Source organism: Nerophis ophidion, linkage group LG03 (assembly GCF_033978795.1).
Source record: "Nerophis ophidion isolate RoL-2023_Sa linkage group LG03, RoL_Noph_v1.0, whole genome shotgun sequence".
In the NCBI taxonomy this organism is placed as follows: Eukaryota; Metazoa; Chordata; class Actinopteri; order Syngnathiformes; family Syngnathidae; genus Nerophis; species Nerophis ophidion.
The window spans coordinates 16,258,281-16,285,780 of record NC_084613.1 but is presented as its reverse complement, the minus strand read 5'-3'; the positions used below and the strand labels follow the sequence as shown (position 1 = coordinate 16,285,780).

General features: G+C 41.0%; 2 protein-coding genes across 3 annotated transcripts in view; one reads left to right on the top strand and one right to left on the bottom strand.

The window, feature by feature from the left end:
* The window catches only part of glg1a (golgi glycoprotein 1a), a 42,560-nt gene extending 31,599 nt beyond the window's left edge, over nt 1-10,961 (top strand). For both annotated transcript variants that reach the window (XM_061894419.1, XM_061894420.1), the window contains 10 exons: nt 781-898; nt 974-1,066; nt 1,174-1,311; nt 4,189-4,312; nt 4,398-4,540; nt 4,616-4,717; nt 6,083-6,190; nt 6,272-6,392; nt 6,478-6,584; nt 9,631-10,961. In XM_061894419.1, coding sequence (XP_061750403.1) covers nt 781-898; nt 974-1,066; nt 1,174-1,311; nt 4,189-4,312; nt 4,398-4,540; nt 4,616-4,717; nt 6,083-6,190; nt 6,272-6,392; nt 6,478-6,584; nt 9,631-9,798 — 1,222 coding nt within the window. In that variant the 3' untranslated portion in view covers nt 9,799-10,961. The remainder of the gene's footprint in view (nt 1-780; nt 899-973; nt 1,067-1,173; nt 1,312-4,188; nt 4,313-4,397; nt 4,541-4,615; nt 4,718-6,082; nt 6,191-6,271; nt 6,393-6,477; nt 6,585-9,630) is intronic.
* A 3,345-nt stretch (nt 10,962-14,306) lies between these two features.
* si:dkey-234i14.3 (fibulin-7-like) overlaps nt 14,307-27,500 on the bottom strand; it is a 26,819-nt gene continuing 13,625 nt past the window's right edge. Inside the window, 5 exon segments of the mRNA XM_061894412.1 lie at nt 14,307-19,756; nt 22,474-22,609; nt 22,682-22,819; nt 22,880-23,133; nt 23,135-23,342. Coding sequence (XP_061750396.1) covers nt 19,396-19,756; nt 22,474-22,609; nt 22,682-22,819; nt 22,880-23,133; nt 23,135-23,342 — 1,097 coding nt within the window. The 3' untranslated portion in view covers nt 14,307-19,395.

Below are 27,500 nucleotides of genomic sequence, written 5' to 3'. Positions count from 1 at the left end.
CTTAATATATATATATCAATGCATACTGTGATAACCTGCTAATATTAATGTTTTATGTTCGTGTGGTTTGGATTTGATGTCAGTTTTTCCCACGCTTGCAAACACAACGTGCCAAAAAGGTGATTGGGGGAGAATGAGGAAGTGTTTTTGTGTGTCCGGGGAAGGGTGGACTTACAAGACGAAAGTGTTTGCACGGGAGGTAAAACTTGTCGAAATGTTGCCCTTTGTTATCATAACATTGGTAGTAGGAGTTAAAAATAGCGTCAGACTTTGTGTGATTTCTACTGGAGGTTAAAATATATCATATTACTTTTAATTTGTTTTCAAGTAAAAAAAGAAAAGCCTTACTTTCAAGATGTGGCGGTGAGGAAAATACTTTGGTGCCGTGCCACATTCTATTACATTAAGGGGAAACCCTAACATACTTACAGTGTGTATATAAAAAATTGATTGTTTTTGGATGTTTTATAGAGCGATTTATAGGTGAAATTCCCATTAACTCCATTGTTAGCTGACTTTTGCTGTCATGTATTTGCGATTCAGAATGCATAAAAAAACGTGGAAATACTTAATCATATCTTAGTTTCATTATAACTGGGCTCCCATGTGCTGAAACCACCGGGCATAAGCTGTTCTGCCGTAATTTGGTCAACGTGGCAGTTGCGACGACTATTTGCCGGGTTGTTAGCATTTGTTGTCATTCCACATCGATCACCTCAAAACGCTCACCTGCGTGGAGCTGTGTTATTGACATATTGCTGTTTCACACTCGCTCCTCAGGGTGGACGTGGTGATCTGCCTCAGCACCACGGTGAGGAACGACACCCTGCAGGACGCCAAGGAGCAGCGCGTGTCCGTCAAGTGTCGCAAGCAGCTGCGCGTGGAGGAAGTGGAGATGGTACATGCACTGTTTTAAAAGATGTGGGGGGATGTTGATCACTTTTTACACACTTTTTCTGTTGTGTGTATGCAGTCTGAGGACATCCGTCTGGAACCAGAACTCTACGAGTCGTGTAAGCAGGACATCAGCCGCATGTGTCAGAATGTTGCCTTTGGCAACGCACAGGTCAGCCGCACGCACGCATACACACACACACACGCACACACACACACACACACACACAGAGGAAGAGTGGCTTCCAAAACGTTGTCATGTGACAACTTTTTTCTAAGGTGATCGAGTGTCTGAAGGAGAGCAAACGTCAGCTGACTCAGCGATGTCATCAGAAGATCTTCAAGCTTCAGGAGGTTGAGATGGTGGATCCTGAACTCGACTATCAGTTGATGAGAGTCTGCAAGCACATGATCAGGGTAATCAAAGTAATGTAGTACTAGTGATACTCTACAAGTAATATGCTGTACGTAATGTAGTACGAGTGATATTGTACAAGTAATATAATGTAAGTAATGTAATACTGATATTGTACAAGTAATTTACTGTGAGCAATGTTGTAGTAGTGATATTGGACAACTAATATAATGTAAGTAATGTAATAGCAGTGATATTGTACAAGTAATATACTGTAAGTAATTTAATAGTAGTGATATTGTACAAGTAATATACTTTATGTAATATAGTAGTAGTGATATTGTACAAGTAATATATTGTAAGGAATGTAGTAGTAGTGATGCTGTACTAGTAATATATTAGTAGTAGTAGTGATACTGTACCAGTAATATATTGTTAGCAATGTAGTACTGATATTGTACAAGTAATATACTATACTTAATGTGGTACTGGTGATATTGTACAAGCAATATACTGTAAGTAATGTAGTAGTAGTGATATTGTACTAGTAATACACTAAGTAATATAGTGGTAGTCGTGATATTGTACTAGTAATACATTGTAAATATTGTCGTAGTGATATTGTACAAGTGATATATTGTATAGTAATGTAGTAGTAGTAGTCATATTGTACTAGTAATACATTTTTAGTAACGTAGTACTAGTGATATTGTACTAGTAATACATTTTTAGTAATGTAGACCTAGTGATATTGTACTCGTAATACATTGTAAGTAATGTACTAGTAGTAGGGATATTGTACTAGTAATATACTGTAAGTATTGTAGTAGTAGTAGTAATAATAGTGATATTGTACTGATAATATATTGTATAGTAATGTTGTAGTAGTAGTAGTAGTGATATAGTACAGGTAATATATTGTTAGTGATGTAGTAGTGATATTGTACTAGTAATACATTGTTAGTAATGTAGTACTAGTGACATTGTACTCGTAATACATTGTAAGTAATGTACCAGTAGTAGGGATATTGTACTAGTAATATACTGTAAGTAATGTAGTAGTAGTGATATTGTACTAGTAATACATTATAAGTAACGTCATTGTTGTGATATTGTACAAGTAATATATTGTGTAGTAATGTAATAGTGATATTGTACAAGTAATGTATTGTATAGTAATGTAGTAGTAGTGATATAGTAGTAGTAATATATTGTTAGTGATGTAGGAGTAGTAGTTGTGACATTGTATTAGTAATATTGTTAGTAATGTAGTGGTTGTGATATTGTACTCTTAAAACATTGTAAGTAATGTACTAGTAGTAGGGATATTGTACAAGTAATACATTTTAAGTAATGTAGTAGTAGTGATATTGTACTAGTAATACATTCTAAATGTAAAAGTAGTGATATTGTACTAGTAATACATTGTTAATAATGTAGTAGTAGTGATATTTTACTAGTAATATAAGTAGTGCAGTAATAGTGATATTGTACTAGTAATACATTCTAAATGTAAAAGTAGTGATATTGTACTAGTAATACATTGTTAGTAATGTAGTAGTAGTGATATTTTACTAGTAATATAAGTAGTGCAGTAATAGTGATATTGTACTAGTAATACATCGTAAGTAATGTAGTAGTAGTGATTTTGTACTAGTAATGCATTCTAAATAATGTAAAAGTAGTGATATTGTACTAGTAATACATCGTAAGTAATGTAGTAGTAGTGATTTTGTACTAGTAATACATTCTAAATAATGTAAAAGTAGTGATATTGTACTAGTAATACATTGTAAGTAATGTAGTAGTGATATTGTACTAGTAATATAAGTAATGCAGTAATAATGATAAAGTACTAGTAATGTAGTTGTACTGACAGAAGCCCACAGAATCTGACGCTCTAATGAAACTTCATTGTTAACTTTAAGAAGCCCTCATCACACACTCGCTTTAACAACAACACTTACTCTTTATGCTCCAGTGACGCTCACAGCAAGCGAGATTGCATTTAAGAACCCCCGGAAGTATGAGCACCAGTATTGCAACACAATTTGCACCTTCTCTATGTTCTGTATTACCGCAATAATTGATCATTTTTGTTATGCTCTTGGATTTTTTGGGGGGGGGGGTTTTCTCTGTTACAAATGTCTGAACTTGAATCTCCCTGAAATGTCATAAGGATAAAAGTCTTTAGTTTTGTTTTTTTCTTGCAAATTTTTGTGCAAAAAAAAAAAAAAAAAAATCTGCTTTCCATTTTTTAAGCATCTGCACTGTTTTTTGATTATTGATTTAGTCCTAGTATCGGTTAAAATTTAAACGATACCTATTCCTCTCCTGGAGTGTCCAAAGTGTGGTTTGGAAGCCATTTTTGTCCAACAATTTCTTTTTCTGAACTTTTTTTTTTTATTCATACAGCTAATAATTTACAGTATATTAGTGTAAAATTTATTATAAATGAATTGATATAATAATACAAATATACTATTTTCTTCAAAGAGCATGTCAACCTATATTGGATGACATTTACTTTTGATTGTCAAACTGTCGTGGTACTCCAAAGAATATTGATTATTGTTTTAATTCCCAATATTTAAACACAGCGTTACTGTTTAAACTGTAACAAAAAATATTAAATATAATTGTTAACTAAAACCTCTGCCTTGTTTTTGATAACTACTTAGGCCTACTACTCTACTGTATTTTAATGTTGGTCATTATGCTGGTACTTGAAGAGCCAAGTGTTTTCTGAGGTGGTACTTAGTGAAGAAAGATGAGAATCTAGTTATTGCAATTTTTTTTATTGTTTAATATCTTGTTGAAACATTGAATAGCTCAACCGTTCCCTTTTTTCAGTAAGGCCCTAATCCACCTCGTTAATGTTCCAATTGTATCCGTGCAATATTCCAACCAGTGTGTGTTTGCGCTCGTTTGCCTGACAGCGCTTCTGCACCGAGTCTGAGGGCAAGAACGTCCTTCAGTGTCTGAAACAGAACAAGAACAGCGAGCTGATGGATCCAAAGTGTAAACAGATGATCACCAAGCGTCAGATCACTCAGAACACAGGTACGCCTTTTGTTTCCATAGCAACAAAACAGCAAGAACCTTCTGCCGCCATGTGGTGAGTGAATGTACGTGTTTGTAAGCACAGACTACAGGCTAAACCCGGTTCTGAAGAAGGCCTGTAAAGCTGACATCCCTAAGTTCTGCCAGCCCATTTTGAACAAGGCGACTGCTGACCACGAGCTGGAGGGTCAGGTCATCGCCTGCCTCAAACTCAAGTACGCGGATCAGGTGAGAGCAGGAGATGTTTGTGCACGTTTGCGTCTTTTTAACGCGCTTCTAATTCATCGTGACGACCGTTCCCAGCGTCTGTCGGCAGACTGCGAGGATCAGATACGAGTCATCTTGCAGGAGTCAGCTCTGGACTACCGACTGGACCCCCAGCTGCAGATCTACTGCACTCATGAGGTTTTGGAATTTTGTCCTATTTCATAATGAAAAGTCCAAGAAAAGCAAAGATATTATAAATATTTATTTGAGATGTCAAATAACATCAGGTTACAGAGAAGCAAGCCCACGCTGTTAACAGAAGAAGGAAGAAAAAGCAACAGCGAAAAATAAATCTTCTAGATCTTTATATCCACTTTAGGAATATAAGAAGAGAGAGGAGTTGTGGCAAATTGTCGCGTTTTGGGGGGAGAAAGGAAAAAGAATAAAACGGACTGATTGTAATATTGGCAAAAACAGAAATGTTTTGGTTACGCTTTGGAAAGGCAGTAATACAGTATCAATCACAAAAGAAACCCACTTTGGAGAGTAACCTTCGACCAAAGGACAAATACAATATGTATCTGCGATTTTATTTTCAAGGTATATCTTTGATGCGCAGTAATACAGCATCAATTACAAAATAAAGCCATTTGAAAAGTAACCTTTGACCAAAAGACAAATACAATCTGTGTGTGTGATCTTTGTTTTGGTCACATTTTGGAAAGATAGTATAACAGCATCAATGAAAAAAAAAACATTTTAGAAAGTAACTTTTTACCAAAGGACAAATACAATATTTATTTGTGATCTTTTTGTTGGGTATATCTCAGAAAGGCATTAATATAACATCAATCACAAAAAAAAAAACATTTGGAGATTAACCTCTTACCAAAAGACAAATACAATATATATTTGTGAACTTTGTTTTAGTAAGGCAGTAACACAGCATCAATCTCAAAAGAAACCCATATAAAATATATTTGTGATCTTTGTTTGGGGGTAGATCTTGGATAGGCAGTAGTACAGCATCAATCACAAAATAAACCCATTTGGAGAGAACCTTTGACCAAAAGACCAATACAATATGTATTGGTCTTTTGGGGATCTTTTTTTGGGGGTAAATCTTGGAAAAGTAGTTTTACAGCATCAATTCTAAAAACATTTTGGAAAATAACTTTTTACTAAAAATTTAAATTGTTACCAAAATAAAAATACAATAAATATTTGTGATCTTTGTTTTGGGTAAATCTTGGATAGGCAGTAATAAAGCATCAATCACATAATAAACCCTTTTGGAGAGTATCCTTTGACCACAAGACAAATGCAATATTGATCTTGTCTCTTTTTATTAGGATGTGTGGGGACTAATATGAGACCCCGAGCAGATCAATCTCGGCAGGGCCCAAAGGAATTTGGCAGGGCAGTCATAAAAGAGTGATATCCTTGAGACAGAGCAGGCTAATTCAGTGAAGAAAAGCAAGACAGCATAAATCACTGTTACTTGGACTAAAATTGTTGTTGTCCAAAATATAAATGTTGGTCTTATAATTGTGTGTGCGTTAGATATCCCAGCTCTGTCCAGAGGAGGCAGCAGCACAGGAGCAGACAGGCCAGGTGGAGGAATGTCTCAAGGTGAACCTGCTGAAGATCAAAAAGGAAGAATGCAAGAAGGTGATGCCTTCACTGACAGTCGGACGTCTCCGCACTCTTCAACGCCTTTCTCCTCATTAACCAAACGCGTCGGTCCCGCAGGAGGTCCTGAACATGCTGAAGGAGAGCAAGGCGGACATCTTTGTCGACCCCGTCCTGCACACGGCCTGCGCGCTCGACATCAAGCACCACTGTGCCGCCATACCACCCGGCAGGGGGCGCCGTGAGTCCCCACGCACACGCAAAGTGCAGAGACAGAGGTCTGGTTTTCCTATCAGTCATCATGCGGACATGTTGCTTCTCCGCAGAGATGTCGTGCCTGATGGAGTCGCTGCAGGACAAACGCGTGCGTCTTCAGCCCGAGTGCAAGAAGAGGCTCCAGGACCGCATCGACATGTGGAGCTACGCCGCCAAGGTACCTCGCCACCACACAAGCGAACGCTAATGATGACCAGGAAGTCAAGTTCAACTGAATCAGTGGTTCTCAATTATTTTCTGTCCCGTCCCCCTGAAAGGTCAGAATATTTTTCACGCCCCCCGATATTTATTTATCTATTTTTATTAACCGTAAAGATGCTCTTATGCCATTGCCTCTCATGCCCCCCTTTCCCGCGACACCTCAAGGCGCCGCCCCACAATTTAAGAAGCACCCCGTTAAAGAAACAACTTGCTCCTAGTTAAATTTTTCTCAGGGAAACATTTTTTTACACGCTACGTGTATAATTATTTGTATTTATTAGAGATGTCCGATAATGGCTTTTTTGCCAATATTCCGATATTGTCCAACTCTTAATTACCGACTCCGATATCAACCGATATCGATTTATACTTTCGTGGAATTAACACATCCATCCATTTTGTACCGCTTGTCCCTTTTGGGGTTGCGGGGGATGCCGGAGCCTATTTCAGCTGCATTCGGGCGGAAGGCGTAGTGCACCCTGGACAAGTTGCCACCTCATCACAACACAGATAGACAGACACCATTCACACTCACATTCACACACTAGGGTCAATTTACTTTTGCCAATCAACCTATCCAACACATTATTATGCCTAATTTTGTTGTGATGCCCCGCTGGATGCATTAAACAATGTAACGATGTTTTTCAAAATAAATCAACTCAAATTATGGAAAAAAATGCAAACATGGCAGTGCCATATTTATTATTGAAGTTACAAAGTGCATTATTTTTTTTAACGTGCCTCAAAACAGCAGCTTTGAATTTGGGACATGCTCTCCCTGAGAGAGCATGAGGAGGTTGAGGTGGGCGGGGTTGAGGTGGTGGAGGGGGGGGGGGGGTTAGTGCTGCAAGGGATTCTGGGTGTTTGTTCTGTTCTGTTTGTTGTGTTAAGGTTCGGATGTTCTCCTGAAATGTGTTTGTCATTCGTGTTTGGTGTGGGTTCACAGTGTGGCGCATATTTGTAACAGTGTTAAAGTTGTTTATACGGCCAGCCTCAGTGTGACCTGTATGGCTGTTGACCAAGTATGCCTTGCATCCACTTGTGTGTGTGAAAAGCTGCGTATGTCATGTGATTGGACCGGCATGCAAAGGCAGTGCCTTCAAGGTTTATTGGGGCTCTGTAATTCTACTTACGTCCGTGTACCATGCCATAGAGTGGCGTTTTAACAATTCATACATTTTACTTTTTGAAACCGATACCGATAATTTCCGATATTACATAATAGAACATTTATCGGCCGATATTATCAGACATATCTAGTATTTATCCGTTTGTGTCAAGATATACGCCATTGCCTCTCATGCTCCCCCGCCCCCCATACATATATCACTGTGCCCCCACAGGGGTGCCCACCCCACCTTCAAAAAATACATTGAAGGGGCTGTACGTGTCAAGATAGTTCTTTACTAACACTAAAGAGGCTATTACGGCATTGCCTTTAACACACCCTTTCCCCCAAATGAAACTGTCTGGAACATGCTCACAGTCAAAACATTTTTAAAGAAATAAATTTTTCCATGCCCCCCCCTTGTAGTGAATGTTTATTTATTTGGTGGTGTCAAGATGTTATTGCCTTTCATGCCCCCCTCTCCCAACATTTTTTATTTATTTTAAAGGCCTACTGAAATCAGATTTTCTTATTTAAACGGGAATAGCAGGTCCATTCTATGTGTCATACTTGATCAATTCGCGATACTGCCATATTTTTGCTGAAAGGATTTAGTAGAGAACATAGACGATAAAGTTTGCAACTTTTGATTGCTAATAAAAAAGCCTTGCCTGTACCGGAAGTAGCAGACGATGTGCGCTTGATGTCCCGGGTTGTGGAGCTCCTCACATCTGAACATTGTTTACAATCATGGCCACCAGCAGCGAGAGCGATTCAAACCGAGAAAGCGACGATTTCCCCATTAATTTGAACAAGGACAAAAGATTTGTGGATGAGGATAGTGAGAGTGAAGGACTAGAAAAGAAAAAGGAAAAAAGACGAGGGCAGTGGGAGCGATTCAGATGTTAATAGACACATTTACTAGGATAATTCTGGGAAATCCCTTATCTGCTTATTGTGTTACTAGTGTTTTAGTGAGATTATATGGTCGTACCTGTACAACCGGAAGGTCGGCCCCACACCTTTCTTCAGCACCAGTCGACGGGTGGTGGTGATGCCTTTCTCTGCCCTTCGCAGGGGCTCTTCGAAACACGATCTTTCGAAATGATCGCAGTATAATACACTGTACTTTGTGTTCGTTGTCCAATTCAACCGTGTTCGCTTGACATCTCTGTTCCATAGTAAAGCTTGACTGTCATCTTTCGGGTATGTAAACAATGAAACACCGGCTGTTTTTGTTTTGCTAAAGCTGGCCGCAATACACCGCTTCCCACCTACAGCTTTCTTCTTTGATGTCTCAATTGTCCATTGAACAAATTGCAATAGATTCAGCAACACAGTTGTCCAGAATACTGTGGAATTTCGCGATGAAAACAGACAAGCTAATAGCTGGGAACGATGCTGGAACAACATTTCAGCCGGATATTTTGGCGCGAAATTTAAAATTGCAATTTAGTAAACTAACCCGGCCGTATTGGCATGTGTTGCAATGTTAAGATTTCCTCATTGATATTTAAACTATCAGACTGCGTGGTAGGTAGTAGTGGGTTTCGGTACGCCTTTAATAAAAAATAAGGAGATGTTTGGAAATTGAAAAGTAAAATGTTTGCCAGGTGGAACATTTCTTTCACGTCCCCATCCCTGAAGTGTATGTATTTGTATATGTCAAGATGTACTTTATTGCTTCTCAGACCCCCCCCTAACAATTTAAGAAAAAAACAATTTAAATTAAAAATGGGCGATTGTTTGGAACTTGCCAAGTTACATAAAATATTTTTTGTGTCAAGACAATTATTTACTAATGCTAAAGATGCCTCTCACGCCCCCATTCGGGGTGCGCCGACACACCCTTTAATAAGCACGTAACTAAAGCGTGGTTACCGTTCCCCAGGTGGCTCCCGCTGAGGGCTTCTCGGACCTGGCCATGCAGGTGATGACGTCGCCGTCCAAGAACTACATCCTGACCATGATCGGTGGCGGTGTGGCGGTGCTCTTCCTGATGGGGCTCCTCTGCGGCAGGATCACCAAGCGCGTCACTCAAGAGCTGAAGGATAGGTAGACCACGCCCACCTACGGGGAAGGGGGGGGCAGGGGGTCTGGACACGCCCAACAGGAGAAACTACCACGCCGTTGACCCCCAACCCCTCCCACGCGTCTTCCCCCCTCGTGTCACCCTCGCGGGCGTCCATGTTGACGTGACTTCCGCCCTCCCCCCTCCTTGACCCTCCCGGATGGCGAACCACTGTTAAGGAGGCCCCGCCCTTTACTACAGGTTTGTTTTCCAACAGAGGCGCCCCGGCTGTGGGGCGCTGGGAGGGGGGTCTCGGGGTCAGAGGTGAGGACATGAGGGAGTGTAAATGTGTAGAAAGTGTGACATGAGAAGCGCTTGAGTGACTGGTTGAGTGTGATAGCTGCATCGTGGCTCCTTGATTTATCGCCCTGGGACTGCCAGGCGGGCGGTGCTAAACCTGCCCTCCTCCTCCACGGAGACGTCACTGCGGCTCTCCGTCCTGAATTTTTTTATTTTTTTCCCCCGCTCTCTTTTGGGCCTCTCAGCCCACCTCATGCAGTCCCCCTCCCGTCCCCCGTGCCATAAATGCAAGCGCGCCCCCTGCTGTTTGCTTGAGTTGTGACTTCACAGGCTTTGTCTTATTTCAGATTTATGAAAGTTGTGTGTCGCGGCGCCGCCCACTGTGGGCGAGCTGGGAAGGGTTTCTCTTAGCGGCGGTATCTTTGCACACCTGATTTGCTTTTTCTAAATGCATATAAAAATATATATATAGTTTGCTCATAGCCTTATTTATTTGTTTGCGAATGAATGTTCCCTGGTGGCCTTCACGCGGCGTGTTTGGCGCTAGTTTGAAGACTCGAATTCAATGTCAGAGGACGCCATTTTGTGTCACCACTTAAGTTTTTTCTGTCAGCGATACATCGACGACGTTGAGTTTTTGGCCCCTCCCACAATCAAACATTGGTTCGCCTCCTGCGGGATCTTTGGCGTCGACCATCAGTGGAGCAGGAGAGTGCGTGACGACTGTTTGAGTGTGACTTCTTCTATTTCCTCTTGTCCCGCTTTATTTTGTGCTAAAGATGTTTTTGTAAACAAATGTTTTTGTGTCCTATCATGGAGCTTTTTTTATTTGATTTTCTTTCGTGTGCTCTTTTTGTTGTACAGATGAAAAATTGGGCAGTTTGTTGATAATAAAGTCTGCAAGGTTTCTACTCCGTCATCTTTGTGGTCGCACCTACAAAGGTATGTCTAACAGGGTTGCCGCGTGGCAGTAAAAAAAATTAAAAGTAATTACATGGATTTTGTGAAAGTTAACCCGTTTACACCCAGTGTATCATAAGGGATACATAACTGTTTGAGTCCTCTACATCAGTGTAATTAGTTTTTCCCCTAAAAAGCATGATGTATCATATTAGATGCATACTTTACACTATAAGCCAGATGAGAGCCATAATTGACCTCTTAGAAGACTGGAGTGATCCTGCAAGATTGCCACAAAAAGAAACGATTTTTATCAAGAAACTTTGCCAAATGTGAAAGGAATAAGGTAAGAAAAACTTTTTTTTTACCAATTCATCAGTATTAACAGTTAATTTGTTGATGCAATGTAAAATTACTTCATAATTTATAATATATTTTATAGAAAACAGTTTTGGAAATGTGTGTATAAAATTTGATACAACAGGTATAGAAGGTAATGTAACTGTAAATGAGTCAATTGGCATTTTATTGTATTTCTTGCATTGTAAATACCGTGACGCAACATTGCAGTCTTTAGATGTGTCAAACAAATATGTTTACATTACACAATATGGTACCGGTATATTATTATTGAAATCACTCGGTGTGTGTTGCAATAGTAAAATATAGCTTTCTGATTTTTGTTGGGAGGAAAAATACATAACGATGTCTTTGTGTCCGTTTCTTATTAGATATCAAATAATTACAATATGCTTTGAAAAAGATTTGGAAGGAATCCGGATGTTCTTTTTATGTTTGATTATAACATGATAGATATTTCTGTCTATTGCATTACGATTTGGTTTGTTATGAAAACATGAAAATGTGGGACTGGATGTATCAAATATGATAAAAATTTAAAAATATGTAAATTGATTTTTGTGGGGGGTGATATTTGTTCAAAAAGACCAATCAAAGCTCCAGTTTCAAATATTTGGAGTTTTATCACTTTTTGAGTCAGTAGTTTAGGCTTTAAAGGGTTAAGGCCTTTAATGGCAATTGTCATTAAAAACGGATTTTGAAAAAAATCACCTTGTAACTCCTAACGTATCATAAGTGATACATAAGTGTTTGAGCCATCAATATTATCAATGTAATGTGTTTTGCCATATAAAACCCGTTGTATCAGATTAGATACATGCATTACACATATAAACTACATGAGGGCAGTAATTAATTTATTAGAGAACTGTGCAGTGATCCTGCAAGATTGCCACAAAGAAGAAAGAAGGGACACCTGATTATATTGAAGAGAACATTTGCCACATTTAAAAGGGATAAGGTAAGAAAAAATGTATTTCACTGACACGTCAGTATGAATGGTTAAACCGTAGATGCACTGTAAATTTACTGAATAATATAGAATATATTTTATAGTAAAACTTTTCAAAGTGTGTGTATCAAATTTGATACAATGGGCAGAAAACGTAAAATAACATGTTTACACTACCCCATATGGTATATTTAAAAAGTAAAATAAACATTCAATTTACTTAAATGAGTTATTAATCAAAACTAGACCCTTCTTTCCCCGAAACTATATCAAAACATTCCCAAACTTGTTCCAATCGTTTGTGGTACAAAAATGTTATTTGTGCCATTACGGCTTTTAAGTTAAAAACGTTTTTTAGTTTTTACTTTAGTGTATTTATTCATAACCAGCCTTCAAGTTCCGACCTTAAAGGCACGAACTTGCTTGCAAACATTTGGTTAGGACTAATAGCACAATACAATTGGGAGAAAGGTCAGCCCCGCCCCCTTTTCAAGCAACCCCCCCTAGAGAGGGGGGGTTGCCCACATCTGAGGTCCTCTCCAAGGTTTCTCATAGTCAGCATTGTCACTGGCGTCCCACTGGATGTGAATTCTCTCTGCCCACTGGGTGTGAGTTTTCCTTGCCCTTTTGTGGGTTCTTCCGAGGATGTTGTAGTCGTAATGATTTGTGCAGTCCTTTGAGACATTTGTGATTTGGGGCTATATAAATAAACATTGATTGATTGAATAGAAACCGTTGCCTCAACAGGCCATAACATTAAACACGTCAAGTTGTGTGCTGATGAAGACTCTGCGTGCCTTGTTTGGTCGGCCGTCTGTCACGTCCGTGTTGAATTCCTCCGCTGGCGTGGCGAGCGAAGACGGCGCCCTTGTGGATTTTACGGCGTCCTGCGTCAAAAAGTGTCGATTTTAAAAACTGAGCCGAACAGCTCCTGGAATCTTGTAGGACAGCGATTCTCAAACCATAAATGTTTTAATTGTTTTTAATAAATACTTAGGCCTGCTACGCTCCTGTACTTCATTGTTGCTCATTATGGTGGTACTTGGAGGGCCAAGTGTTTTCTGCGGTGAGTTTGAGGACCACTGGTCTAGAATTTTACGCACGTGGTTTCTCTGAGCGGCCTATCAGGTCCAAGTGGGCGGGGCTTGCTCGTGATTGACAAGCGTTGAATTTGCTGCTGACGTCTATTGGATAAGGAACCAAATGACCTCAGCAAGTGTGTGCCACACTCACTACCTGCATCAACTGTAACATAATGGTCATACGCCATCTGCTGGACTAAAGACGTCACTACATTTAACTAGCAAATACAGTATTAGCATATTTTATCCAAACAATAAACATTTTTGAATTTTTCCTTTTTCTTCATTTCATTTGGATGGACAATGGCGACATAAAGCGATGTCAAATTTGTTATATTTTTGCTATTTGCGTTTCATACAGCATATGTGCAACTAATATTTTTTTTATAATAAACATGAACAAATGTGACACATAAAATGTTTTATTATTCAAAGACAACATAAGTCAAAATCACAATGAATAATACCAATAACTGTACTAAGTATTCTGTTATTAAAATTATTCACATTAATTTCAATATTTGTTAAATTTTAAATAAAAAAGATGCCCAATTTGAACTTTTTAAAATGATTTTTGAATATTTTTTTAAAGAAGTAGCAATTAGAGGTGTCATGGTCCGATACTGATAACAGTTAGTTATCAGCAAAAGAACAAGTATTGGAAACTGCCCGATGCAAGCACAAAAAGTTGGTCTTTTCTTGTGTTTCACTTAAGTCACTGACAAAAGGTAAACATGCTAGGCTATAGGCAACTAGCAACTACACAACAGCTAAGCACACTATAGCACACTAAAATAAGCGAGTATCAATCATTTATAGTTGCATAGTACTTACACATACAAAGTCTTCAAGGCGTATTAGAAAGTATCCAGTAACAGATGTGTCCGCATCGTTCAACTTACTGTATCCTGAGCTTGGCTTCATGAATTATTGTCACCAAAAAAAAAACAATTACCACTCCATTTCAACTTTTTATTTTATTTCATTTGACACATTTATGTATTTTTTCAATAGATTTTTTCCCCACTTCATATTAACCTTCGTCTTGTGTTAGGGTCGGCACCGACCCGTTTTAGTTTTTAAATGCATAAAAACACTACATACATTTATTTTTTTGCATCAAAGCTTTTTGACTTTGTCAGGAACCTCTTTGTCAACAAAATAAAACATTTTAATTTTTTTCACTAAATTATAAAATGCTCTGGTAGAAATTATGCCCTTGGTGTTGTTAGGGTCGGTTTCGACCCAGTTATGAAAATAAGATGATAAAGCAATGATAAGAGCCAAAACTGAACACACTGACAGCCAGCTCCTCTCCCAATCATGTGAGCTTTAGTGGATTCTCATTTTACCTTGTTATCCTGTACAAAAACAAACAAAAGACGGACACTAAAAGTGTCACTTTTTGCCACTCTGATTTTGTTTTTTATTAGTTTTGGAACTAGTAATCTATTTCTCTTGGTTTCATTTGCTTGATTGGTTGTTGTTTGTTTGATGTTGGATTTCTGTTGCTGAAAAAAATACTTTTTAGCCTTTTTCTTGAAGTAAATATATATGGGTCGAAATTGACCCGTAACACCATAGATGTTACTATAGTTAAAATTCTTAAAATGAAAAAATAAATAAAACACATTTATTTACGAGATGTGTTCTATTACCCTTAGTAATAGTTAGGTAACACAACAACCTTTTTTTTATGTATATGATTCTCTTGAGGTTCGTTTTACCATTTCAAAAAATTGAAATCGAGGGGTATACTGACAAAAAAAGGCCCAATGGCCCAAACCAAAAATATTAAAACCAATATTTTCAAGGATAAGGAAGCCTAACGAGGTAATCAAGAGATGAGAAACAAATTGGATGATAGATAATTGTTTTTAGTGTATTTTACAGCTGATTTAAGACATGGGTCAAAACCGACCCGTTAACATAAGAGATGGTAACAGAAAGCTAACACAAGAGGAAGGTTAAAGACAGCGTACGTCCATTTCAGACAGTAAATAGTACGTATTCTTCCAATAAGCTCCCAAAGTTGGTCTTTTGTTGTGTTTTACTCAAGTCGTTTACAAAAGGTAAACATGCTAGGCTATAGGCTACTAGGAGCTGGCAAGTACCCAACAGCTAAGTACACTATAGCACACTAGCTAGACATACGTAATAATCAATTGAAAATATAAAACAGTTCATTTGTCAAAATAGACGTGTATCAAACAATTATAGTCGCATAGTACTTACACATACAAAGTCTTCAAGGCGTATTAGAAAGTATCCAGTAACAAATATGTCCGCATCGTTCAACTTACTGTATCACGAGCTTGACTTCATGAATTATTGTCGGCAAACAAACAATTACCACTCCATTTCAACTTTTGATTTTATTTCATTTATTTATTTGTATTTGTATATTTATTTCAATGTAAATATTTATGTATTTTTTCAATATTTTTTTTTCCCCACTTCAACTTAAAGACAGCATACGTCTGTTCCAGACAGTAAATAGTACATATTCCTCCAACAAGCTCACAAGGTTGGTCTTTTGTTGGTTTAGTCAAGTTGTTTACAAAAGGTAAACATGCTAGGCTGTAGGCTACTTGGAGTAGCTACCCAACAGCTAAGCACACTATAGCACGCAAGCTAGACCTATACGTATTAATGAACTGAAAATATAAAACAGCTCATTTGTCAAAATAAACGTGTATCAAACAATTATAGTCGCATAGTACTTACACACATAAAGTATTCAAGGCATATTAGAAAGTATCCAGTAACAAATGTTTCCGCATCGTTCAACTTACTGTATCATGAGCTTGGCTTCATGAATTATTGTCGGCAAACAAACAATTACCACTCTATTTCAACTTTTAATTGTATTTCTCTTTTTTTTCTTTTTATTTCAATGTATATATTTATGTATTTTTTCAATACATTTTTTTCCCACTTCAACTTAAAGACAGCATACGTCCATTTCAGACAGTAAATAGTACATATTCCTTTAATAAGCTCACAAGATTGGTCTTTTGTTGGTTTAGTCAAGTCATTTACAAAAGGTAAACATGCTAGGCTATAGGCTACTAGGAGCCGGCAGCTACCCAACAGCTAAGCACACTATAGCACACAAGCTAGACATACAGTATGTATTAATGAACTGAAAATATTAAACCGCTCATTTCTCAATATAAGCAAACATCAAACAATCATGAATTTTTGTTGCCGAAAAAACAATTACCACTTCAACTTTTTATTTTATCTTATTTTATTTCATTTGATATATTTATGTATTTTTTCAATTTATTTTTTTCCCCCTCTTCAACTTAAAAACAGCATATGTCCATTTCAGACAGTAAAGAGTGCATATTCCTCCAATAAGCTCACAGGGTTGGTCTTTTGTTGTTTTACTCTAGTCATTTACAAAAGGTAATCATGCTAGGCTGTAGGCTACTAGGAGCTGGCAGCTACTCAACAGCTAAGCACACTATAGCACGCAAGCTAGACCTATACGGATTAATGAACTGAAAGTATAAAACAGCACATTTGTCAATATAAACCAATATCACACAATTATAGTTGCATAGCGCTTACATATACAAAATCTCCAAAGTATATTAGAATGTATCCAGTAACAAACGTGTCTGCATCATTCAACTTACTGTATGAATTATAGTCGCCAAAAAAAGTAAAAAATGACCACTCCACTTTAACTTAAAGACGACATTAGTCCATTCCAGACGGTGAATAACAAATATGTTAGTGTTTTTCATGGCTACCATTGTTTTCTGTTTGACCCATTTCACCGACTCAAACCTTTTCGCCACACTACTAAAGAACACAATGTATGCTTTTTTGCTGATATCATATCGGGTTAACATTGGTATCGGCCAATACTCAAGGCTCCAATTTCGAAAGTAAAAAAAATTTCCGGGACACCAGTACAATTGTAAATTCCGGACTACAAGCCGTTTTTTTTTTCCTACGCTTTGATCGCTGCGGCTAATTTATGGTCATAATGCAAATAGTATAAAAAAACAAACACTGAAAAGATGTGTTTTTTGTATGTACCACGGCGCCATCTTTTGCAACACTTCGCTCACTGGACACCGGAAATGAAAGTGCCGTTCCCTCCTCTAGCCATCCATGGCGTTTCTACTCGTAGGGATTCTTCCTAAAGCACTCCTAAGCGAAGTTTGTAAGTTTTGCAATATAACTAAAACTATTCTTACTTACTAAAGTGATGTCTGTAGGAGTGTTTTCATGCATATTAGTACATGCTATTGTAATACAAACCCCGTTTCCATATGAGTTGGGAAATTGTGTTAGATGTAAATATAAACGGAATGCAATGATTTTCAAATCATTTTCAACCCATATTCAGTTGAATATGCTACAAAGACAACATATTTGATGTTCAAACTGATAAACTTTTTTTTTTTTGTGCAAATAATCATTAATTTGATGCCAGCAACACATAACAAAGAAGTTGGGAAAGGTGGCAATAAATACTGATAAAATTGAGGAATGCTCATCAAACACTTATTTGGAACATCCCACAGGTGTGCAGGCTAATTGGGAACAGTTGGGTGCCATGATTGGGTATAAAAGCAGCTTCCATGAAATGCTAAGTAATTCACAAACAAGGATGGGGTGAGGGTCACCAATTTATAAGCACATTGTCAAACAGTTTAAGAACAACATTTCTCAACGAGCTATTGCAAGGAATTTGGGGATTTTACCATCTACGGTCCGTAAAATCATCAAAAGGTTCACACAATCTGGAGAAATCACTGCACCTAAGCAATGATATAAAGGACCTTTGATCCCTCAGACGGTACTGCATCAAAAAGCCACATCAGTGTGTAAAGGATATCACCACATGGGCTCAGGAACACTTCATAAAACCACTGTCAGTAACTACAGTTGGTCGCTACATCTGTAAAGTGCAAGTTAAAACTCTACTATGCAAAGCCAACCCATTTATCAACAACACCCTGAAACGCCGCCGGCTTGGCTGGGCCCGAGCCTATCTAAGATGGACTGATGCAAAGTGGAAAAGTGTTCTGTGGTCTGACGAGTCCACATTTCAAATTATATTTGGAAACAGAGGACGTGGTGTCCTTCAGAACAAAGAAGAAAATAACCATTCGGATTGATATGGGCGGAAAGTTCAAAAGCCGGCATCTGTGATGGTATGGGGGTGCATTAGTGCCCAAGGCATGGGTAACTTACACATCTGTGAAGGCACCATTAATGCTGAAAGGTCCATACAGGTTTTGGAGCAACCTATGTTGTCATCCAAGCATTGTTATCATGGACACCGCTGCTTATTTCAGCAAGACCATGCCAAGCCACGTGTTACAACAGCGTGGCTTTGTAGTAAAAGGGTGCGGGTACTTTCCTGGCCCGCCTGCAGTCCAGACCTGTCTCCTATCGAAAATGTGTGGCGCATTATGAAGCGTAAAATACGACACTGGAGACCCCGGACTGTTGAACGACTGAAGCTCTACATAAAACAAGAATGGGAAAGAATTCCACTTTCAAAGCTTCAACAATTATTTTCCTCAGTTCCCAAACGTTTATTGAGTGTTGTTAAAAGAAAAGGTGATGTAACACAGTGGTGAACATGCCCTTTCCCAACTACTTTGGCACGTGTTGCAGTTGTGAAATTCTAAGTTAATTATTATTTGCAAAAAAAAAGTAAAGTTTACTAGTTTGAACATAAAACATCTTGTCTTTTTAGTGCATTCAATTGAATATGGGTTGAAAAGGATTTGCAAATCATTGTATTATGTTTTTATTTACATCTAACACAATTTCCCATCTTATACGGAAATGGGGTTTGTATAGTGGAGCTAGCGTCGTTAGCATTAGCTAGTATGCTAACATGTTTAAGCGTGTCCCATTACACAACATGTATCTCTGCGGTTTATAGTCCGGTGCAGCTAATGTATGGGAAAAAATATTTACTGTTTGTAAAATGTAGTGGGTGTGGCTTATGTCCCAGGATAAATAGGGTGATAATGTTAAAAAATAATAATTGAAAAATGCTAAAGGCGATCTTTAAAAGTTGTAAGGTGACACAAAGAGGGTGACCTTGGTGAGGTATCGGCCCAGCAGGGTGTGGCGCTCCAGCTCGCTCATCTCCACCTCGGCCTCCAGCGTGGCGGGGCCCAGCACGGGCTTCACCAGGAGGAGCGTGCCCGTCTGGCGGCCCGAGCGCTGCACGCTGAAGTGGCCCCGCCCCCGACCGCCCGCCAGCCCGAAGCGCAGCGTGTCGCCCAGCGCGCGGGCCGCCGACACGCGGAAGAGCACGCGGGGCGCCGACATGTTGGACACCACGGACAGGAAGTGGAAGGAGACGGAGTTGGGCGCCTTGGCGCAGGCCTTGTCGCCCAGCATGCAGGGGTTCTTCTCGCAGCGCCTACACACACAAACAAGGCATTTAAGAATGTCGGCGGCAAAACAAGTAAAATTGGCACTTTTTGTAAATAAAAACAGAATGCAATAATTTACAAATCCTTTTTAACTTATATTCAATTGAATAGACTGCAAAGACAAGATATTTAACATTCCAACTGAGAAACTTAACATTACCTTTAATGGCAGCAACACATGGCAAAAAAGTTGTCACAGGGGCATCTTTACCACTGTGTTGCATGGCCTTTCCTTTTAACAACACTTAGTAAATGTTTGGGAACTGAAGTGACCAATTTTTGAAGCTCTTCAGTTGGAATTCTTTACCATTCTTGCTTGATGTACAGCTAAAGTTGTTCAACAATCCGGGGTCTTTTTTGCTTTATAATACGCCACACATTTGCAATGGGAGACAGGTCTGGACTACAGGGAGGCCAGTTTCGTACCCGCAATCTTTTACTATGAAGCCACGCTGTTGTAACACGTGGCTTGGCATTGTCTTGCTGAAAGAAGCAGGGGCGTCTATGATAACTTGCTTGGATGGCAACATATGTTGCTCCAAAACCTGTACAGTGGGGCAAAAAAGTCTTTAGTCAGCCACCGATTGTGCAAGTTCTCCCACTTAAAATGATGACAGAGGTCTGTAATTTTCATCATAGGTACACTTCAACTGTGAGAGACAGAATGTGAAAAAAAAATCCAGGAATTCACATTGTAGGAATTTTAAAGAATTTATGTTTAAATTATGGTGGAAAATTAGTATTTGGTCAACCATTCAAAGCTCTCACTGATGGAAGGAGGTTTTGCTCAAAATCTCACGATACATGGCCCCATTCATTCTTTCCTTAACACGAATCAATCGTCCTGTCCCCTTAGCAGAAAAACAGCCCCACAGAATGATGTTTCCACCCCCATGCTTCACTGTAGGTATGGTGTTCTTGGGATGCAACTCAGTATTCTTCTTCCTCCAAACACGAGGAGTTGAGTTTATACCAAAAAGTTGTATTTTGGTTTCATCTGACCACATGACATTCTCCCAATCCTCTGCTGTGGCGCGGCGTGGCGCAGTGGAAGAGTGGCTGTGCGCAACCCAAGGGTCCCTGGTTCAATCCCCACCTAGTACCAACCTCGTTGTGTCCTGAGCAAGACACGTCACCCTTGCTCCTGATGGGTGCTGGTTAGCGCCTTGCATGGCAGCTCCCTCCATCAGTGTGTGAATGTGTGTGTGAATGGGTAAATGTGGAAGTAGTGTCAAAGCGCTTTGAGTACCTTGAAGGTAGAAAAGCGCTATACAAGTACAACGCATTTATCATTTGCTGTATCATCCATGTATCCATTTTGGTATAAACTCAACTCGTCGTGTTTGGAGGAAGAAGAATACTGAGTTGCATCGCAAGAACACCACACCTACTGTGAAGCATGGGGGTGGAAACATCATGCTTTGGGGTTGTTTTTCTGCTAAGGGGACCGGACGATTGATCCGTGTTAAGGAAAGAATGAATGGGGCCATGTATTGTTAGATTTTGAGCCAAAACCTCCTTCCATCAGTGAGAACTTTGAATGGTTGACCAAATACTTATTTTCCACCATAATTTACAAATAAATTCTTTAAAATTCCTACAATGTGAATTCCTGGATTTTTTTTCACATTCTGTCTCTCACAGTTGAAGTGTACCTATGATGAAAATTACAGACCTCTGTCATCATTTTAAGTGGGAGAACTTGCACAATCGGTGGCTGACTAAATACTTTTTTGCCCCACTGTATGATGTACCTTTCAGCATTAATGGTGCCTTTACAGATGTGTAAGTTACCCACTAATACACCCCCATACCATCACAAATGCTGGCTTTTTAAACTTTGTGCCTAGAACAATCCGGATGGTTCTTTTCCTCTTCGTTCTGGAGGACACGACATCCACAGTTTCCAAAAACAATTTGAAATGTGGACTCGTCGGACCACAGGACACTTTTCCACTTTGCATCAGTCTATCTTAGATGAGCTCGGACCCAGGGAAGCCGGTTAGCGTTTCCGGGTGTTGTTGATAAAGGGCTTTGGCTTTGCATAGTAGTGTTTTAACTTGCACTTACAGATGTAGCAACAAACTGTAGTTACTGCCAGTGGTTTTCTGAAGTGTTCCTGAGCCTGTGTGGTGATATCCTTTACACACTGATGTCGCTTTTTGATGCAGTAACGCCTGAGGGATCGAAGGTCACAGGCATTCAATGTTACCTGCCGATTCTCTGAACCTTTTGATGATATTACGGACCATAGATGGTGAAATCCCTACATTCCTTGCAATAGCTGGTTGAGAAATGTTGTTCTTAAACTGTTGGACAATTTGCTCACGCATTTGTTCACAAAGTGGTGATCCTCGCCCCGTCCTTGTTTGTGAATGACTGAGCATTTCATGGAAGCTGCTTTCATACCCAATCCTGGCACCCACCTGTTCCCAATTAGCCCGTTCACCTGTGGGATGTTCCAAATAAGTGTTTGATGAGCATACCTCAACTTTTTTCAGTCTTTTTTGCCACTTGTGCCAGGTTTTTTGAAACATGTCGCAGTTAACCAGTTCATACTTTAAACATCTTGTCTTTGCAGTCTATTTAATTGAATATAAGTTGAAAATGATTTGCAAATCTTTGTACTTTGTTTTTTATGTACCATTTACACAACATGCCAACTTCACTGGTTTTGGGGTTTTGTAGAAACGGGCGCTCTTACGTTGGCGACGTCTTGATGTAGGTGGCGTTGTTGCCGCGGGGACACGCCACAGTCATGCAGCGGAAACCTCCGTGCGTGTTGACGCAGAGCTCCTCGCCGCCGCAGTCGTGTTCCCCGCCGTCGCACTCGTCCAAGTCTGCAGACAGCGACATGTTGAAAGTCACATGACCGCGCACGCCATACACGGCCGACCCGTTTGACCTCTGACCTGTGCAGCCGCGCCCGTCGGCGGCGAGCCTGTACCCGGTGGGACAGAGGCAGCGGAAGCTGCCGGGCGTGTTGGCGCACTCGTGCACGCAGAGGCGCCCCGGCTGGCTCAAGGAGAACAGGCGGCACTCGTCGACGTCTGCCACGGAAACAGGAAGTAGGACAAAGAGCTGGCACTAAGAGGCGGGAACGGCGTCACCTGTGCAGAGGTTGTTGTCACGGCCGGAGATGGTGAAGCCCACGTCGCACGTGCAGCGCGTGGCGCCCTGGAGGCGGGTGCAGTTGGAGGGTTGCACCGAGGAGGGCGCGGGGGAGGAAGACGGCGAGGAGGCGGACATCATGGAGGACGGCGGCGAGGAGGGCGTGGCATCAGCAGAAGGGGAGGGGGAGGAGCTTCTGGTTCCGTTAGACCCTGAAAAGTAGAAATAAGAGCAAGAAGTTTCTAAAGTGGATCCGAGCCGGATCGGGACCGGCACCTCCGTCTTCCTGGTGGCGGCACGTTGGCGCCTGGCCGCTCCACCTCAGCGACTCCAGACAGACTTGTGTCTGCGGACCAATCAGCTCGTAGCCCGGCTGGCACAGGAAGTGGACCTCGTGTCCCACGGCGAAGACGCGGCCCAGACGGCGGCCGTGGGCGGGCGGTTCCGGTTTGGGGCAGGAGGCTGTGGGGAGACGGAGCGGTTTGTCATGTGACACGAGAGCCGACATGGCGTTTGTCATGTGAGGTTTGTCATGTGACATTTGACATGGCGTTTGTCATGTGACATTTGACATGGCGTTTGTCATGTGACATGAGAGCCGACATGGCGTTTGTCATGTGACACGAGAGCCGACATGGCGTTTGTCATGTGACATTTGACGTGGCGTTTGTCATGTGAGGTTTGTCATGTGACATTTGACATGGCGTTGGTCATGTGACAGCTGACATGGCGTTTGTCATGTGACATGAGAGCCGACATGGCGTTTGTCATGTGACACGAGAGCCGACATGGCGTTTGTCATGTGACATTTGACATGGCGTTTGTCATGTGACATGAGCCAAAATGGCGTTTGTCATGTGACATTTGACATGGCGTTTGTCATGTGACACGAGCCAAAATAGCGTTTATCATGTGACACGGGCCAACATGGCGTTTGTCATGTGACATTTGACATGGCGTTTGTCATGTGACACGAGCCAAAATGGCGTTTATCATGTGACAGCCGACATGGTGTTTGTCATGTGACATTTGACATGGCGTTTGTCATGCCACATTTGACATGGCGTTTGTCATGTGACATGAGAGCCGACATGGCGTTTGTCATGTGACACGAGAGCCGACATGGCGTTTGTCATGTGACATTTGACATGGCGTTTGTCATGTGACACGAGCCAAATAGCGTTTGTCATGAGACATTTCACATGGCGTTTGTCATGTGACACGAGCCAAAATAGCGTTTATCATGTGACACGGGCCAACATGGCGTTTGTCATGTGACATTTGACATGGCGTTTGTCATGTGACACGAGCCAAAATGACGTTTATCATGTGACAGCCGACATGGTGTTTGTCATGTGACATTTGACATGGCGTTTGTCATGCCACATTTGACATGGCGTTTGTCATGTGACACAAGCCAAAATAGCGTTTATCATGTGACATTTGACATGGCGTTTGTCATGTGACACGGGCCAACATGGCGTTTGTCATGCGACATTTGACATGGCGTTTGTCATGGGACACGGGCCAACATGGCGTTTGTCATGTGACATTTGACATGGTGTTTGTCATGTGACACAAGCCAAAATGCCGTTTATCATGTGACAGCCGACATGGCAATTGTCATGTGACATTTGACATGGCGATTGTCATGTGACATTTCACATGGCGTTTGTCATGTGACACGAGCCAAAATGCCGTTTGTAATGTGACAGCCGACATGCCGTTTGTCATGTGACATTTGACATGCCGTCTGTCATGTGACATGAGCCAAAATGGCGTTTCTCATGTGACAGCCGACATGCCGTTTGTCATGTTACATTTGAGATGCCGTCTGTCATGTGACATGAGCCAAAATGGCGTTTGTCATGTGACAGCTGACATGGCGTTTGTCATGTGACACGAGCCAAAATGGCGTTTATCATGTGACATTTGACATGGCGTTTGTCATGTGACATGACAACCGACATGGCGTTTGTCATGTGACATTTGACATGGCGTTTGTCATGTGACATTTGACATGGCGTTTGTCATGGGACACGAGCCAAAATGGCGTTAGTCATGTCACATTTGACATGGCGTTTGTCATGTGACACGAGCCAAAATAGCGTTTATCATGTGACAGCCGACATGGCGTTTGTCATGTGACACGGGCCAACATGGCGTTTGTCATGTGACAGCCAACATGGCGTTTGTCATGTGACATGAGAGCCGACATGGTGTTTGTCATGTGACATTTGACATGGCGTTTGTCATGTGACACGAGCCAAAATGGCGTTTGTCATGTGACAGCTGACATGCCGTTTGTCATGTGACATTTGACATGCCGTCTGTCATGTGACATGAGCCAAAATGGGGTTTATCATGTGACTGCCGATATGGCGTTTGTCATGTGACATTTGACATGTCGTTTGTCATGTGACATGAGCCAAAATGGCGTTTATCATGTGACAGCCGACATGGCATTTGTCATGTGACATGAGAGCCGACATGGCGTTTGTCATGTGACATTTGACATGGCGTTTGTCATGTGACATTTGACATGGCGTTTGTCATGGGACAGGAGCCAAAATGGCGTTAGTCATGTCACATTTGACATGGCGTTTGTCATGTGACACGAGCCAAAATAGCGTTTATCATGTGACAGCCGACATGGCGTTTGTCATGTGACACGGGCCAACATGGCGTTTGTCATGTGACAGCCAACATGGCGTTTGTCATGGGACATGAGAGCCGACATGGTGTTTGTCATGTGACATTTGACATGGCGTTTGTCATGTGACACGAGCCTAAATGGCGTTTGTCATGTGACAGCTGACATGCCGTTTGTCATGTGACATTTGACATGCCGTCTGTCATGTGACCTGAGCCAAAATGGCGTTTATCATGTGACTGCCGATATGGCGTTTGTCATGTGACATTTGACATGACGTTTGTCATGTGACATGAGCCAAAATGGCGTTTATCATGTGACAGCCGACATGGCATTTGTCATGTGACATGAGAGCCGACATGGCGTTTGTCATGTGACATTTGACATGGCGTTTGTCATGTGACATTTGACATGGCGTTTGTCATGGGACACGAGCCAAAATGGCGTTAGTCATGTGACATTTGACATGGCGTTTGTCATGTGACACGAGCCAACATGGCGTTTGTCATGTGACAGCCAACATGGCGTTTGTCATGTGACAGCCAACATGGCGTTTGTCATGGGACATGAGAGCCGACATGGTGTTTGTCATGTGACATTTGACATGGCGTTTGTCATGTGACACGAGCCAAAATGGCGTTTGTCATGTGACAGCTGACATGCCGTTTGTCATGTGACATTTGACATGCCGTCTGTCATGTGACATGAGCCAAAATGGCGTTTATCATGTGACAGCCGATATGGCGTTTGTCATGTGACATTTGACATGGCTTTTGTCATGTGACACAAGCCAAAATGGCGTTTATCATGTGACAGCCGACATGGTGTTTGTCATGTGACATTTGACATGGCGTTTGTCATGCCACATTTGACATGGCGTTTGTCATGTGACATGAGAGCCGACATGGCGTTTGTCATGTGACACGAGAGCCGACATGGCGTTTGTCATGTGACATTTGACATGGCGTTTGTCATGTGACACGAGCCAAATAGCGTTTGTCATGAGACATTTCACATGGCGTTTGTCATGTGACACGAGCCAAAATAGCGTTTATCATGTGACACGGGCCAACATGGCGTTTGTCATGTGACATTTGACATGGCGTTTGTCATGTGACACGAGCCAAAATGACGTTTATCATGTGACAGCCGACATGGTGTTTGTCATGTGACATTTGACATGGCGTTTGTCATGCCACATTTGACATGGCGTTTGTCATGTGACACAAGCCAAAATAGCGTTTATCATGTGACATTTGACATGGCGTTTGTCATGTGACACGGGCCAACATGGCGTTTGTCATGCGACATTTGACATGGCGTTTGTCATGGGACACGAGCCAAAATGGCGTTAGTCATGTCACATTTGACATGGCGTTTGTCATGTGACACGGGCCAACATGGCGTTTGTCATGTGACATTTGACATGGTGTTTGTCATGTGACACAAGCCAAAATGCCGTTTATCATGTGACAGCCGACATGGCAATTGTCATGTGACATTTGACATGGCGATTGTCATGTGACATTTCACATGGCGTTTGTCATGTGACACGAGCCAAAATGCCGTTTGTAATGTGACAGCCGACATGCCGTTTGTCATGTGACATTTGACATGCCGTCTGTCATGTGACATGAGCCAAAATGGCGTTTCTCATGTGACAGCCGACATGCCGTTTGTCATGTTACATTTGAGATGCCGTCTGTCATGTGACATGAGCCAAAATGGCGTTTGTCATGTGACAGCTGACATGGCGTTTGTCATGTGACACGAGCCAAAATGGCGTTTATCATGTGACATTTGACATGGCGTTTGTCATGTGACATGACAACCGACATGGCGTTTGTCATGTGACATTTGACATGGCGTTTGTCATGTGACATTTGACATGGCGTTTGTCATGGGACACGAGCCAAAATGGCGTTAGTCATGTCACATTTGACATGGCGTTTGTCATGTGACACGAG